The sequence below is a fragment of the Xyrauchen texanus genome, chromosome 9 (genome assembly GCF_025860055.1).
Source record: "Xyrauchen texanus isolate HMW12.3.18 chromosome 9, RBS_HiC_50CHRs, whole genome shotgun sequence".
Lineage (NCBI taxonomy): Eukaryota > Metazoa > Chordata > Actinopteri > Cypriniformes > Catostomidae > Xyrauchen > Xyrauchen texanus.
In genome coordinates, this window is record NC_068284.1 from 23,208,162 (window position 1) to 23,225,883 (window position 17,722).

At 36.1% G+C, this 17,722-nt stretch overlaps 1 protein-coding gene across 5 annotated transcripts in view; it reads left to right on the forward strand.

Moving 5' to 3' along the window:
- The first annotated feature begins 4,274 nt into the window (after positions 1-4,274).
- Positions 4,275-17,722, forward strand: part of mast3a (microtubule associated serine/threonine kinase 3a) — a 42,416-nt gene continuing 28,968 nt past the window's right edge. Inside the window, exons 1-4 of one of the 5 annotated variants that reach the window (XM_052133784.1) lie at positions 4,275-4,418; positions 10,164-10,195; positions 16,650-16,726; positions 16,993-17,062. In XM_052133784.1, the coding sequence (XP_051989744.1) occupies positions 4,380-4,418; positions 10,164-10,195; positions 16,650-16,726; positions 16,993-17,062 (218 nt within the window). In that variant the 5' untranslated portion in view covers positions 4,275-4,379. Of the gene's footprint in view, positions 4,419-10,163; positions 10,196-14,696; positions 15,166-16,649; positions 16,727-16,992; positions 17,063-17,722 lie in introns of those variants that run through there. The other 4 variants (XM_052133785.1, XM_052133787.1, XM_052133783.1 and 1 more) reach the window with 4 other exon arrangements.

Consider the following 17,722-nt stretch of genomic DNA (forward strand, 5'->3'; position numbering starts at 1 on the left):
ACTGGCTGTCATTCAATAAAATTCTGTTCAATAAGTCAAAATCTTACTGTATGCTTTTCCAGAAGAAAGAGAGAAATAATCTTAATCTGCATTTTCTGGATTCTTCTCCTTTAGAGTTAATTGAAAAATTTAAATATCTCGGTGTTTGGCTAGAAAATGATCTTTCATTCAAAGCTCATATACACACGCTTAACAACAAACTTAGTTTTCGTCTTAAAACATTATATCAATCGATAGACTGCTTTAATTTTCAGGTTAGGAGAAGAATAGTCTCCCAGTTGCTGCTACCTATACTAGACTATGCAGATATTATATATGCTAACACTACTGTCACTTGTCTACACTCTCTCGATGTGGTATACAACAGCCTGTGTCGATTCGTCCTTCGCTGCCCCTATAGGACACATCACTGTGTGATGTATGACCAGCTGTCCTGGCTTGCACCCTCAGCCAGAAGACAATTTCATTGGTTTCAGCTTATATTTAAATGCATTCACTTTCAATATCCATATTATTTATCGCAATATTTAGTGCCTTATAGCTCACAATATAATCTTAGGTCACAATGAACAGATCTTCTTTACTGTTCCTAGAGCTAAGAGAGAAATTGGGAAATATGCCTTCTGTGTTAAAGCCCCTCGTGACTGGAACAGCCTTCCTGCATTTATCCGCTAAGCTACATCTTTTCCTCTGTTCGAACTACTTTGTTAACACATCTTGAGAATACTTGTCTATGTTTCTAATATTTCAGATTTAGCATTATTATGTGTCATGTTAGCTATGGGTGTATGAATGTGTTTATTTGTAGAAATACATATCTAGTGATGTCAACTTTGTCAGTTATTTTTGGGATTATTGTGTCACACTTATTACCACTCTTAAAATGCTTGACTTTCAGAGCACCATCATGCTGAGTCTAAGATTAAATAAGGTGTTATTGTTTAGTGGTATACATACCACAATTTGGGAACCATTGTGATTTACTTTACTTTCTGTGAAGGGGAGGGATAGTGAGAGCTTGTGTGTGTGTGTGTGTGTGTGTGTGTGTGTGTGTGTGTGTGTGTGTGTGTGTGTGTGTGTGTGTGTGTGTGTGTGTGTGCGTGTGTGTGTGTGTGTCGTGAGTGTGTGTGTGTGTGTGTCGTGAGTGTGTTTAGGTTTTTCTTGTATCTTGTATACTGTATCTACTCTGTTGTTTTACTTTTCTATATTGCTTGGATATGTTACTGAGGACCCCCATGAAAACGAGATGTTTCATCTCATGAGGCTGATCCTCTAATAAATGTTTATAAATAAATAAATAAATAAATAATAAGAAATGTCAATGATGGTGTCAACAATTGAAATTTTACAACTGAGTTGCATGACAGGACACTCAATTAAAACATATTCAAATGTTTGTCCATCTGTTCTCTCACGCTCAACAGATTATATGAGATATCAGCAGATAAAGGCCTAAATCGCCATGTGATGTAACTCTCCACTGTGCTGTTCATGATAAAGAGATAGCATGATAACGGCAACTGTCATAATAAGACATTCCTTTTTTGCTGTCAGTTTGGTGACTTCATGAAAATGAACCAACAAAGCTTTAAATAAAATATTTAATAATAAAATATTTTAATTCATATATTTAAAATATTTTTTACATTTATTTTGTTAAATTTTACTCAATTTAATTTGATGGGATTTTGTTATGAAATTAAACAGTGTACATTTGCTAGATTTTATATTTTCATGACATTGTTTATGAAATAGGGGGAAGCAAGAAAGTGCTTAGAGGGTATAACCTAAACAGCTGGCAGTAGGTGAATAATAGTCATGCTCAAATAACTCTAACAAGCCCTGCATTTGGTCCAGGAACACAGTGGGTCAGGCACACATTATAATAGGAAAGGACAAAAAGCAGTGAACTGTAAAGAACACACTCTCCGCTATTACCCACAACAAATAACTAAATAAAATAAACAAGCACTAGAACAACGAAAATAATCTTTCTGATTCATTAAAAACATTTGGATGTTAGAAACTATAGCTCATATTTTGCTGGCCATTTAAAGGGAAAGTTCACCCCAAAATGAAAATTATTTCATCCTTTAGTTACTCTCAAGTTGTTCCAAACCCATATGGCTTTCTTTCTGCCACAAAACACTAAAAAACTTTTTCCAATACAATGAAAAATAATGGTGAATGAAGCTGCCATTCTGCTTAACATTTGCCTAGAATTTTTTTGTATTCCACAAAAGAAAGTCATTCAGGGTTGGAACAACTTGAGGATGAGTAAATGATGGCAGCATTTTCATTTTGAGGTGAACTATCCCTTTAAAGACTGCTGAAGACTGAGATAAATTAACCTGGGATCCACCCATGTGTTCTATTCCTATAAATGAGAGCAGAGAGGAACAAAGAGTGACTCATGCATGCAGTGTTGCAATGCTGTTGAAATGAATGTTACATTGTTACATCAAAGCACTGTGGTGCCACTTGGTGATAGGCAATATAATTAATCAAAGAAGGTATCTCACATGATCAACAGTGCTCACAGCCCAAATAATACTATATTTTTGGAAAAGGGGATGTTTCATAATATTTGCAGAGCGGCTACATTTTTTATATAATATAATGGTGCTGAAATAAGAAAGCCAAATAATTTTTAGATGTGCTCAGTATTTATATCCAATTGGTAATATATACAGTATACGTAGCACATCATATATACATTTTCTGCAAATGTTAGTGTTGACTCAAAGCTTAAATGGATGGTTTAATCAAAAATGATAATGCTGTCATCATTTATTCGCCTCATGTTGTTCCAAACATTTATGACTTTCCATCGTCCATGGAACACAATGTTATGCAGATTGTTCAAATTTAGTCGCAATTCGCTTTCATTGCAAAGTTACACTTATGCAAAATATGCAATTTAAGTGAATGGTGACTGAGATTAACATTTTTTCAACTATTTACTTTTGTGTTCCACAGAAGAAAGAAAGTCATGAACAACATGAGGTGAGTAAATGATGACAGAACTTTCCTTTTTGGGTAAACTATACCTTTAACTTAATACAATACATATTTATTTATTATTATTTTGGTGACATGCCAGATTGCTAAAAAGTACTATAGTTCTGTAACATACAGAAATGTTTTACCAAATAGATACTGACATTTATCAATTGTAGCTAAACCTTAAACATACTGAGCAGTGGGGGGAAAATACCCAATAATTCTGCAAGTAATCCATTTAGATCTTCAGAAAAATCCTTCTTGTTTATGTGGATAAATCTTTTCTGGGTGATAAAATCCCTATAAATAAGTCAAGGGATAGTTCACCCAAAAATGACAATTCTCTCATAATTCACCCTCATGCCATCCGAGAGGTGTATGACTTTCTTTCTTTAAGATTTTTAGAAGAATATTTCAGCTCTGTAGGTCCATACAATGCAAGAATGGTGGACAGATCTTTGAAGGTCAAAAAGCAAATAAAGGCAGCATAAAAGTAATCATAAGTCTCCAGTGGTTAAACCCATATTTTCAGAAGTGATATGATAGGTATGGGTAAGAAAAAGTTATTTAAAAAATATTTAAGTCAGTTTTTCTATGAATCTCCACTTTCTTTTGTGATGTTAATTCACATTCTTTGCGCATATCACCACCTACTAGGCTGGGAGGAGAATTTATAGAAAAAAAAGGGACTCAAATATAGATCTATTTCTCACCCTCACCTATCATATTGCTTCTGAAAACATTCATTTATACACTTGAGTCTTATTGGTTACTTTTATGCTGCCTATATGTGCTTTTTGGAGCTTCAAAGTCTGGCCACCATTCACTTGTATTGTATGGACCTACAGAGCTGAAATTTTCTTCTAAAAATCTTTGTTTGTGTTCAGCAGAAGAAAGAAAGCCACACATCTGGAATGGCATGAGGGTGAGTGAAATTATGAAATTACGAGAGAATTTTCAGTTTTGGGTGAACTGTCACTTTAAACAATGAATAATACCCATGCTCCTTAAAGAAAAATTAATAGTACATATGACTGAATTATAATCAATTGCAGATAACGGGGCTCATGGCAAATCAGTGGAAAAGTGTATTACTACATACGAGACAAAAATTTTCTTGAATCTCACTATAGGACTACTGACTAGTACACGATACTTAGCACAGCAGTCTAAATCATTTCACTTTCGCCAAGTGTGCAAATCCGTGTTTTGATTGGCTGCTCAAAGACATTCTAATATGGTCCGGTGACTGCACACAGTGCCCGCTGTTTCAGGGATAGACTGTGTGACCATGGATCTAATGAGAACCAGACATACATCACTACAGTATGGGATGAATTAACCATAGGAAACCAACTAAATGTATTGCCCTTATAATGTATGAGCCAAATATACTGAGACGGCGTGGTCTTCAGGTAAGACACAATCACTGAATAAGCGAACTAAGTGCGTATGATGACACGGACAGCAGCATTCCGTTTGCATAGTAGAATACATAGGGGGTTATTATTTGTGGATAAATGTATCTGGACAAAGCCGTATTTTATCAAATATTTTTGTCATTTTTATTATACACTGTGCATTTTTATTTCAATCACGTATTTATTGAATGACACGTTTTACATCCGTTTGTATACATTGAACACAAAATCGTATAATGGCGTGTAATCCGTTGACGATGGTACAATAATTCCTTGTTTAGAAACGGGGCAAGAAGTCGACGAGTGCGCGCTTGTAAATACACGCTGGCTTGGTTGGATTATACACCTTTAAATTGGAACCTTAATTCAACGTTGATAAAATACATTAATAAAACTCGTACTTTTTGCTATTCGTGACATCCTTGAAAAATGATTTCCAGCTGTTGATTTTATGCACGATTGAATTTGACAAACGCTATTATATTTGACATGTTTTATCAGCAGTTGCCATGGCAATTAGGGCATTTGTTCAGCTATTTATGATGAAAAGACTTGTCTTTCCCTTCTTTTCTAATATTGCTAGTTGCATGACACTCCCCGTGAAATCTGCATATTATTTTTGCCTTAATTATAATTTTTTTTGTGCTATGCATTTGCATGTAAACCTGAATCACAATATGAACTTCTGTCTCTTACTGATCTCTGAAGACACTCAGACGATTATCTCTGAAGATAGTTAACTATTTATTCAGAAATGTGAGGTCAAAACAGATTAATTAATATAATTGTATTGGATAAACAATGGCCTCTAAACTCAAAAATCTCTGTGACTTTTAAAAGCCTACTACTTGGTGTTTGAAAAGAAAATACATCCTTAAGGAAGGAGTCACATATGGCTGTGTCTGAAAATGTGTATGTGGAGGTAGGATGAAAATAAGGTGCTTTTCAAACTGTTCTAAGACCAGTTTCATTAAGAGTTCCATTCATTCACACTGTCGGTTTAGCTATTTACTGATTAGGCAGCAAGTCAGCTGCCTACGTTTTCGGATGCAGCAAAACCCTGGAGAGGAAACAAAACAGCCTTTGTAATTGGTCATTTACACAGACACTTTTGCATTCAGAGTGACACAGTACACTACATTGACAGTCGCCTTGGAACACACCAGCCCACTCTAAGCGTCAAGCAACTGCTACCCCTTTTCAAACAAGACGAACAGTAGTGTTGGCAAATTTATATTCAAAAGCAGAAGGGTATTAGCAATGTCCATAGGGTCGAGCTTTGGATCTCAGTAATGTCTTTACTGATGTGATGGTCACTTCCTCCTTCAGATATTAGAGGAAGATAGTACGGGGTGACTAAGTCAAGACATTTTTATTTGTATAGCGCTTTTCACAACAAACATAGTTTCAAACAGCTTTACATATGCATTAATAGAAAATGAAAACTGTAATATCTATAAAGTCTTGGAGACATCATTGTGTAGTTTGATTAAATATGATTGTAAATTGTGTATAAAATAAATTATTAAATAATTACATAATAATTGTATTAATAACCCCAGTGAGCAAGCAGAAAGTGACTGTGGCAAGATACACAAAACTCCATAAGATGTTGGTTAATGGAGAAAAATGACCTTTGGAGTAACCAGGCTCAATGTGGGGGCTAGTTCCCCTCTGGCTAACCAGCATGAATATAATGCAAATATTAGTTATTTATGTGCACCGCAGGTCATGGTTTAAAATTTGTAAACTATGTGTTAAGGGCCAGTGTTTATACAAAGATTATGTATGAACTGTAAGATTAATGACTAATGTCTTTGAAGTTCAGCCTGGATTAACTGCAGAATTTCACATAGATGAGTTGTCCTTTGTCAGTTGGCCGATGAAGGCTTTTGTTGGCAAATAATTGTCAAATAAAAGTCTATGTATTCAATTTTAAGAGTGTAGTCCATCATGGTACAAGGTGATGCAAGCAGAGATCAGTGAGGTTCATCGCAGTTCAACCTGCAGTTAATTTCAGTGAGGTCTACGCTAAATCCATGGTTAAGGCAGTGGCATTTGAAGTATCCCATGTCTTATGGTTGAAGTTGCTATCAGTTCATCACCTCAAGTCCATCGTAATAGACTGAAGTGATATGAATCCCCAGGTTGAGACAGGGAAACAAATAGAATAATATTAGCGTAGATGCCATACATTTTTTTGCAGTTATAGAACTTAGAATTCCAGTAGACCTAACTAAAGCAGCCTAACTGAGAGTTCATGGGATAAATTAGGTGTATGCCTGGCTAGTCTTTAGTCTAGACTTAAACTGAGTGAGTGTGTCTGCATCCCGAACAGTGTTAGGGAGACAATTCCATAGTTTAGGAGCCAAATAGGAAAATTATCTATCTCCTTTTGTGAATTTTGTTATTTTAGGAACTATTATCAGGCCAGAATTTTGCGATCGGAATGAACATGTTTGAATATAGCGTGGCAGATGGTCACTTGAGAACTGCGGAGCTAGACCATTTAAAGCTTTGTATGTAGTTAACAAAATGTTTAAATTAATATGAAATTTATAGGGCTGCCCCCGACCAAAATATTTTTTGGGGGGGCATCAGAAAATGGTTTGAGTTCCAGGGCTGAGAAAGAATGTTATAAGTAACATTGCTAACACTGTTCTACATTACAGAGAAATGCTAAACTGTAATAATGAGCCTTTAAAATATACATTTTACAAGCGCATGCAGGAAGCGAGCCGCAGCGACACCAGCAAAAGCTGTAATGATCCTGAATGTGTCAGAAAAACCAGCAAGGAGACTGTCTGAACATTTTGTTAATTTATTGAGAGAATTTTACATTGCCGACAGATGATGATCTTGGGGATTGACGATGGTCAGAGTGATCGCCAAAAACTGATGCCTTTGACGATGTCAAGACGATTGTAGCAACCCCCCACAATCCACTCTGACCAACAGAAAGGGGACATCTTAATACCTAATTTAGGGTTCAGACATATGCTTGAGGCAACATTTAAATAAATGTCTGAATTAAATAACACGTGCAAATGCAAGATAATGGGGTGTAACTTCTCCGGTTCGTTTGATAGAAAGGCTTTGCAATGGTGAAATAGGGGCAAGGACATCCTATTCAATACATAACCAGGGAGTGGCTCATATATAGGAATAAGGAAGATTCCTGAGATATGCAAGCTTGTAGTATCACCTGTTTACTCCAGAAGGCAGTAAGTGAAATTTCAGCTGTGTGAGCAACACACAGTTTATACAGTGAAGAAAACACTTCAGTAGGCAGAACAACACAAACATGCGTTACGTTCTTGCGTTCAAAACACTTGGAGTGCAAATGTGATCTAAGGTATCTCAAGATGTGTTTAAAGATTGAGTATTAAACTTATTAGAGATAAGTTAAAATTAAAAGAGATTGTAGCAGGTAGTTGAATTTTGGAATACAATACATTTTAATAACATTAAACTTCCCAATCAAAGATAAACGTAATGAAGCCCACCTGCCCACATCACTCAAAAATCTTTTTATTAAAGGGTCGAAATGAACTCTAACTAAATCACACTAATTAGCAGGGAATAAAATGCCCAAATACTTAATGCCCTGTTTGAGCCACTGGAAAGTGCCCTGCTGAAAAAAACTGTTACTGGGCAGTATGCTGTCAGAGCCAAAGATTCAAATTTAAGGTCTTCTGTGGAAGAGGGGGCCTGGGCAGTTTAGTGGTAAAGACGCTGGCTACCACCACTGGAGTTTGCTAGTTTGAATCCCAGGGCGTGCTGAGTGACTCCATCCAGGTCTCCTAAGCAACCAAATTGACTCCCAGTTGCTAGGGAGGGTAGAGTCACATGGGGTAACCTCCTTGTGGTTGCTATAATGTGGTTCGTTCTCGGTGGGGTGTGTGGTGAGTTGCCGCTGAATTTTTTAGATCTTATACTACGGAATTGGCTCCACATTTGTTTGAAGTTTATTCGGAAACATTAAGCATGAAAGCTTACACCAACCATGACACAAGCCTGGATCAGCCTGATTCTTAAAAAGGGCAAAGATCCAAGTGAGTGTAAGAGTTACCATCCAATTTCCCTGATCCAGCTAGACATTACATTTTTGTCAAAAATTCTGGATTTGACCGATTAACTACATTTATGACATCTCTAATATAGATCAGGTGGGGTTTATTGGGAGCTGTAGCTCTTCTGATAACATTAGGTATTTCATCAATATCATGTGATCAGTGGCTAATGATCAGACTCCAGTCGCTGCCATGTCATTTGCTGAAAATGCATTTGATATGGTAGTATGGGATTATTTTTTTAAGATTTTGGAAATGTACAGGTTCGGGAATACTTTTATTGAATGGATTAAGTTACTTTATAGACACCTGGTAGCAGCGGTGCAAACAAATGGATTCATTTCAGTTTATTTTACTCTGGATCGGGGCACCTGGCAGGGTGTTGTAAAACTTTCTGATATGAATTGTGTCCTCAGTGAAAAGGTGTGCTTGACATTTCACAATTGCTTGACATCTAGTATCTCCAGAATAACGTTGTTATACTGTACATGCACAGGTTTAAACGAAAATTTTGTTTTAGCATATTTTCAAGTCAGAAATATGACAAGATTTGTGCATTTAGACGCAGGTCAGATGCCCAGACATTGGATATGTATCTGATTTAAAACCACATTTGGAAGTGACTCAGATCGAATGTGAAAAAATCTGAGCTTTATTAGTGTTTTTGCTGTTTACACGCATGCAACAAGATGCTAGAAGACAGTTATCAGTGAAACAAATGGTTGACAATGCAGACACAATTATTGTTGTATATTTAGTGAATCTAATTTTACCACAAATAGAAATTATTTTATTTGCTTGTAAAAATACCACATTCAAAAGAAAAAAACAATTATCTGCCAGGGCCCATAATCGTATCTTGCATATCCCCCTTAGAACAGTTCATGGCACCCTTGATGGCATTTTCAGTGTAATCATACTACTTACACTTACTCTACAAAATGGCGATGCCCCTATTTGCCTATTTTGTTTCCCAATAAGCTAAGCTATTCAAAAGAAACTTTTGCATTCTTCTATAATTAGGATTATACAGTACACTATACCCAGTGGGTCAACCCAATGACACAGCCAAAGGGTTGAAAACAAAATTGTTTAAAATGAAGAGGAACGTGGCAACTGCTGAAGAATTTTGTGAGGCTTTAGCTTAATATATAGAGATTCAACAGCATTTAAGTCAATAACAATACTGGAAACACTGACATTCATACAAAAACTTGCTCCATTCTCACTTGCTGTGTAACATTTCTGTTAGTTCATTGAATTGGAAAACACTAATGATGTTTGAAAGTGAAGCATTCATTAGCCTTGGCATTGAGCTTCTAAGTGGTTCTTAAGGTTTGTTTTTGTTTTCGAACTTCTATATTAAAAATGTATTGTAGTTTAAAGTAAATTTAAAAGCAAAGTCACAAAGATCAGCAGTGACGCTGTTAACATTCAAAGTATGACTATTGTTGAGAGAGTCTGAATTAGCTTGCTGAATCTCTTGAGATCCAAGTCTCCCGTTCCTCATCCTTTAATTGCAATAATAATGGATGCTCGATTGAAGCACATTTGGGGGCAGTAAAATAGAATAAAATAGCTCAGACCGTTTCAGACAACAAGAGTATAGTATATTTTACACATGACATTTGTTATTTAAATCAACTCAATCTTTATTACTTTCCAGAAGGAGCTGAGTCTTCCACGGAGAGGAAATATGTAAGTACAATAAAAGCTTCTTACTCTCTCACTTCTTTCATTGAAAATGTTTTTTTTTTCCTACCAATTTTAAGTTTCATAGGCAACTTAAATTCATGTACTCCAGCCACACATAAACCAAACGAAATTCAGTTGTGAACAGTTTGCATAATTTACTGTATTTAATAACATAGTTTTTAAAAGCAGGTAATGCCAACAATATTAATATCAAATATTTATATTTAAGTTATATTTATTTTATACAACAATACAACAAACAATTAAATAATATTAAAAAAAAATTATGTTTCAGACAAAAATTGTGCAGTTTATGATTGCATTTTTTTCTCTGCCAGCAAAAATAGCTCCAAAAGAAGCCAAAGTATGTTCTTTAGGTATGCATGTGAGTAGGAATACATTCTGGATATACTTCATCCAGGGACTGAACTATTGAACCGATTGGTATTGAACCGTGACCTAAATATATGATGTAATAACAACAACTGCGGAAATAATCTAGTCTGGTTTTGTTAAACAAACACCATTTAAAGGGATAGTTCACCCAATAAAATAAAAAAAATGAAAACATTCTCATCATTTACTCACCCTCATGCCATCACAGATTTATTCTGTTGAACTCAAAGATTTTTAGAAGAATATGTCAGCTCTGTAAGTCCATACAATGCAAGTGAATGTTGGCCAGAAGTTTGAATTTCCAAAAGCACATAATGGCAGCATAAAAGTAATCCACATGACTCCAGTGGCTAAATCAATGTCTTCAGAAGTGATATGATAGGTGTGGGTGAGAAACAGATTCATATTTAAGTCCTTTTTTTTTAAACTATAAATCCTCCTCCCTTCCCGGTAGGTGGCGATATGCATAAATAATGTGAATAGCCAAAAACAAAAAAAGAAGAATGTGAAAGTAGAGATTTATAGTAAAAAAAGGACTTAATTATTGATCTGTTTTTCACCCAAACTTATCATATTGCCTCTGGAGATAAAGATTTAACCACTTGAGTTATGTGGATTACTTTAATGCTGCCTTTATATGCTTTTCGCTTACAGTTGAAAAGAGAAGTCTGATTTACGGTATACTGCCGTTCTTTTAAATCCAGTATTTTGAACGTGACTTCTCAGCTCCTGAGGGATTATGGGATAGTTAAGTGTCAAATTGATCCACACTTCAGAATCTTGCTGAGAATATTAGGCATTCTGGGTATTTCTTGCTTACTGTTTTATGAATACTGAGGATTCAAACTACTACATTGGCATACTGTTTTTTGCATATTATAGTAGGGAATTATGGATATTCGGATGCTGCTTCTGTATTTTTAACGAATCAGTTGAGTCAATGATACAATGAGCCGTATATACAGTTTAAGTCAGAAGTTTACATACCCTTAGATTGAAGTCATAAAACAAATTTTTAACCATTCCACAGATTTAATATTAGCAAACTTTGTGCGTGACACACATCATTTTTCCAACAATTGTTTACAGACAGATTGTTTCAAATGGACTATATCACAATTCCAGTGGGTCAGAAGTTTACATCCACTAAGTTAAAGGAATAGTTCACCCAAAAATGAACATTTACTGATAATTTACTCACCCTCAGGCCATCCAAGATGAGTTTGTTTCTTCAGCAAAACTGAATTTAAGATTTTTAGGATTTAATTTCAGGCCTCCTCCAATGCAAGTGAATGTACTCCATTTTTTTACGTTCTAAAATGCATATTTAGGTTGCATCAAAATAATCCACACGACTCCAGTCGACAAATAAAGTTCTTCTGAACCCAAACAATTGATTATTTTTAGAAACAAAGCAATACTTCTATACTTTTTAACTACAAATGTTCGCTTCCATACATCTCTGTTTTGTTATTGTTTACAAGAATAACTTGCACAGACCACAGACCATGGGCCATTCACAAACCAAAACAGTCCAAAATAATTTCAAAACAATATAAAATAAAAAAAATAATTTCCAAATGATAATAAAAACATGACTGCAGTAAATAACCATCCTTTATTTCAGAGAAATGCCATTGCGTTATCTACTTGTGCTTTTTCTTTAGCAGAAATATATAGGCTATATGACTGTCAGGAATTCAAGCCACACAAGTTGTAATTGGTGAAAACAAGTGCGAGAGCATTTACTGAGAGTTACAGGGTTCACACAGTGAGATCATTGGTACAGGAGATATCACAAAGAAGAGAAGCTTCACAAACTTATTTATGCAGGCAGTGATGAGTGAGTGAATTGAGTGCAGGTGCGGTGAATTAAAAATCAGGTGATGAGGAGCGGAGCGCTGAGGCAGGTGAAGAGCCCGATGGAGGTGTGACAATGACAATGTTTTCACACATACCGGAGTTCACTGGAAAAACAGCATGGGCACAACCAATGAATTCAGATATCGACCCTTTGTTTCTTTCGATGGTCTGAAATCCTCAGGGGCAAAATGTTCACTGCACACACATATTTGAGAGAATGGGGTGTACAGATATCCAAGTTCAGAGCAATAGTCCAGAGCTTCAATCGATAAGGATCATATTGGCTATCAATGAAAAGTAAAAAAAATTCCCAGTGTGCATATTTTTGGGGTTTCTCAAGGTTGAAGCATCCAAGATACACACACCAAATTACCATTTTGAACAATACACTTATACAAATACAAATCTACAGCAAAGACAATTAAACTTTTGTACAGCACTCCTCTTAAACTATGTCACGCTTCCTGCCTCCTCCTCCACGTGTGACCTTACCAAGGACCTTATGTCATCCCTCTCATGAGCGCATGTCACAGAGATATATGGAAGCGAACATTTGAGGATTATTTTGATGCACCCTAAATATGGATTCTAGACCTTCAAAAAATAGAGTACATTCACTTGCATTGTTTAAAGGAGGAGGCCTAAAATGAAATCGTAAAAATCTTAAATTCTGTTTTGATGAAGAAAAAAACTCAGATCTAATGAAACTAAAATGTAACTGTTTGGCTCATGACCATCGTTATGTTTGGAAGAAAAAGGGTGAGGCTTGCAAGTCGAAGAACACCATCCCAAACATGAAGCATGAGGGTGCTCATGTTGTGGGGGTGCTTTGCTGCAAGAGGGACTGGTATACTTCACAAAATAGATGGCATCATGAGGAAAGAAAATTATTTGGATATACTGTACCAATATCTTAAGACATCAGCCAAGATGTTAAAGCATGGTCGCAAATGGGTCTTCCTTAATGGACAATAACCCCAAGCATACCTCCAAAGTTGTTGCAAAATGTCTTAAGCACAAAAACATCATGGTATTGAGTGGCCATCACAAAGCCCTGACCTCAATCCTATAGAAAATTTGTGGACAGAACTGAAAAAGTCTAAAACGTAAAAATCTACCCGTGTTGATTGGGTTATTCATAAGCCATTTATGTCCTTTACGCCGATAAAGGAATGCGGTTTATTGCGTTTACATGACCACTCCAGTTGTCGGCTTATTAAGCATAATCAGTGTATGAACGTGCATTTCAACATGCTCAATGACTTACTCTGCTCATTTATCGCCACCTGCTGGAGTGAATATGCAATCTACACAAATGGTCACTGAACAAATTAGTGAATTAAATCAAAATTAATAATGAAACAAAATTCCCACCACTATTTGGAAAGCCACGAACATGAAGAAGTGGAATGATACAAAAACCTAAGCGCCCCAGTGCTGTTGGACTGCACTAGGAACACCACTTATCCAAACAGATTCAAGGACCAGAACTAACTGTTATATAAGTAGTGATATTGTCATACATTCATACAACACAGAGCACTAGGAAATCCCATCTAATCATTGGAATTAATCATTAAAGGGATTGTTCATCCAAAATTGAAAATTCTCTCATTCTATCCCAGATGTTTATGACTTTCTTTCTTCTGCTGAACGCAAATATTTTGTGGGTAATTCAGTGGCTCAGTCTCTTGGAAGTAGAACGAATAAAATTGCTTACAGCACCTTTAAATATTGATCTGTTTCTCACCCACATTATTATATTGCTTCTGACGACATGGATTTAACCACTTGAGTCATATGGATTACTTTTATGTGGCATGTATGTGAATTTTGGAGCTTGAAAGGTCTGGCCACCATTCACTTGCATTGTATGGACATACAGAGCTGAAGATTTATTCAAAAAATATTTGTTTGCCTTCAGCAAAAGATGAAAAGTAATACACATCTGGGATGGCATGAGGGTGAGTAAATTATGAGAGAATTTAAATTTTTGGATGAACTATCCCTTTAATAATGTCTGAATTTACCATATCAATGCTCATTATAGAAGTTGTCTTGAAGCCATGCAAAAGAAAGGTCTAAACGTTTGGGACTTTTGACACTATTATTATAAACCTTATGAATATTTCTGGAAAATGAAAAGTACTTAACTATGATGGGACACTAAAGGAGGCGGGTTCAGTGGCCCGGGACCATGACCCTTTTTTCAGTCGGACTCTATGACAACTTCCTCCACTCCTTACACCAGCTTTTCTTTTATTGTTGTCCTTAACTTGTAATCGTTACAGTTGCGTTGGTGTATATTTAATCCCACGAGACTATCCTCTTCGATGAACAATCTCTGTCTGGCGCTGTGACAGCGCTTCAGTGTAAACAGACGATGGCATTTTCAAAACAATGTGGCAATGTGTCACTTGTGGAAAAAATAATGCGATGATGGCATCCGCGTTGTTTTACTTAAGGCGCTTTCTGTCTACTCCCCAGTATAGCACGCAATGGAGTCTGGGTCGACATGGAGATTTTTTGGGAAATTCATTAGACTTCACTGCTTTTTCTCTTCACAATGTTGTTTATCGGCTATAAAGATTTTTTAACTTTGGGCGTAAAGAAGACGTACACACCGATACCATGTCAGAGCGGAATTACTGGACCGTGTGCCCGAGTTACAAAAGTCAGTTCGTTTCAGGAGGCTTAGTCAAACGACCCAAAAGGTAACGAGAAGTTGAATTACATTTATGAATGTTTGTTTTTATTTATTCGCCATCGAGTTTGTTCCGTGAATTCCTAACTCGGTCCAGCTTGGGGTGGTGGCACAACTGAGAGATAGAAATGCTAGTTTTCTTGATAAAGTAAAATGTGCGTTAGAATCTCTAAGAAACTACTGTACTGTTCTCAATAACTGCTTTATAAATTCCCCTAGCCCGTTGTCGACAGCGTATACTGTTTTCCCACCCTGCCCATTTTTGTTTCCGATAGTAAACGTGGCCCATGTTGGTGCTTGAGCGTCTGCGACTCATTGTCCTGCGTTGGCGGTTGAAGGCTCTTGTTCAGTTTTTACAGTTTATATACAATTTACCCGTCGTCATATTGCTATATCAGGTGTGCGATGACTGGTTCATGGTTGCATTTCGGTTAGAAGTCTTTATTCTCTAAAAAGTAAAGTTTATATAGTATACACAATAGTAATCGGTAGTCAACCGTTTTAAGGCCTGGGGCTATTTTTCCAAGTTATACGCGTTATATTAAACTTTATCAAAGTTAAGATATTTGTGTCTTCTAGTTTGCAACAGCTTAAAGTCAAGAGGCAACATATTGTAATCTCATTGATTATTTCCACAGACTTGTTCACATGAACTAAAGGCATGTATGGTTGATTGAATTAAACTATAGAATTTTGTCTTTGAGGAAACACATCAACTATTGGAAGTGTGGTTGTAAACCCAAAGGTGTTGTGTTGTGTTCTAGTAATTAAGCCCATTAAACATGCATCCCTATAAATGACTCTATTAAAGGAATAGTTAATCCAAAAATGAAAATTCTCTCATCATTTATTCACCCTCATGCAGTCCCAGATGTGTATGACTTTATTTCTTCTGCTGAACACAAATGAAGATTTTTAGAAGAATATCTCAACTCGGGTCCTTTCAATGCAAGTGATTGGTCACCACAATTTTGAAGCTCCAAAAATCACAAAGGCAGTATAAAAGTAATCCACACTCCAGTGGTTTAATATATGTCTTCTGAATCCCAATCACTCTGGGTGAGAAAACAAATACATTTGTAATCCTTTATACTATAAATCTCCACTTTTACTTTTTGAATGTGAAATAATTGAATGAAAGTGGAAAAAAAAGTTATTTTTACCACTATTAGTATAAAGACTATTATATCGCTTCTGAAGACATGGATTTAACCACTGCAGTATGGATTATTTTATGCTGCATTGCCCGTTATATGATTTTTGGAGCTCTTATCACCATTCACTTGTATTGTATGAACTTACAGAGCTGAAATATTCTTCTAAAAATCTTAATTTGTGTTGTGCAGACAAAAGTCATACACATCAGGGATGGCAAAAGGGTGAGTAAATGATGAGAGAATTTAAATTTTGGGTGAACTATCCCTTTTAAGAATGGGGGCTGGGAAAAGCAGTGTATTTTTGCCAATAACAAGAATAAAACTTTTGTTTCCACAGTAACCGGAACAAAAGGAAAAGTCTGGCTCCTTCACCTACGCTATCAAGACCGCTCTCACCCCTTCCTTTCCCAACTGGTAGCTATAATTATGCCTATTTGCTCCTCTGTTAATTAAGATAATGATAGATGTTGGATTTACACTGTGGTTGATGATAAACACAGAAGCACAACATGCTTGTACAGCCTTACACACTGTTTGAATATGCCAATGCCAGCAACTTCACTGTGTAAACAAAGCCTGTTAAAAGAAGCACAAGTCAACAGAGACTCACGATGGCATCTAATAACACTGCAAAACAGCCATAATGAGCATGTTGACCATGGAAACTTTGTTTTCTGCAGGCAGCAGTTCACTGGACAGTCCCAGAAATGTCTCCAGCAGTCCTTCTGTCAACTTCCCATTCATACGGAGGTAAGAGCTAAGCAGAATAAGGCACTACACTACAGATGTGTCCAGATTTATACATACGCATCTAACCTGCCCTTTCATAACATCAGTATAGAAGCAAAGAACGAGAATGATCTGCTGGTAAGGTTTCTAGATAGCCAATAAGATTGTCTGTTATCTGCAACTGCCTCAAGGCTTTGCTGGTGAATGGAAGCTTGGCATATGTCATCGCAATTATAGTGTAGTCAGTATGTAGCCTCATTAATTTAGGCTACCATGATTATGCACTGAGGCTTCATTCACTTTTATTAATGCTTGCTTCTACTGCTTGAACTGATAGAACCCCACTAGCCTCTGTGTATGGCTCAACGAAGATTGAATGTGTTTTTGGTTGTTTCTTTATTATGGCTCAAAAATATGCATTCGTTTGTAGATTAAAGTATTGTGCTATTTTACGTTATTCTCACTGCAAGAATCTCTTATGAGTTAATTTTGAGAGGTCAGGTATGAAAAGCCAATGAGAAGGCAAGACTATTTTTCTGTTCAAATCAAAATCCAAACTCAACAGAACAAGCTGAGAAAGTGTAATTGTGCAATACATAAAATTCCAGTGCAGATGGAGAAACAAGTGATTAAAACATCATAATAATGTATATGACAGTTCACTAAAAATAAACAGTCAAC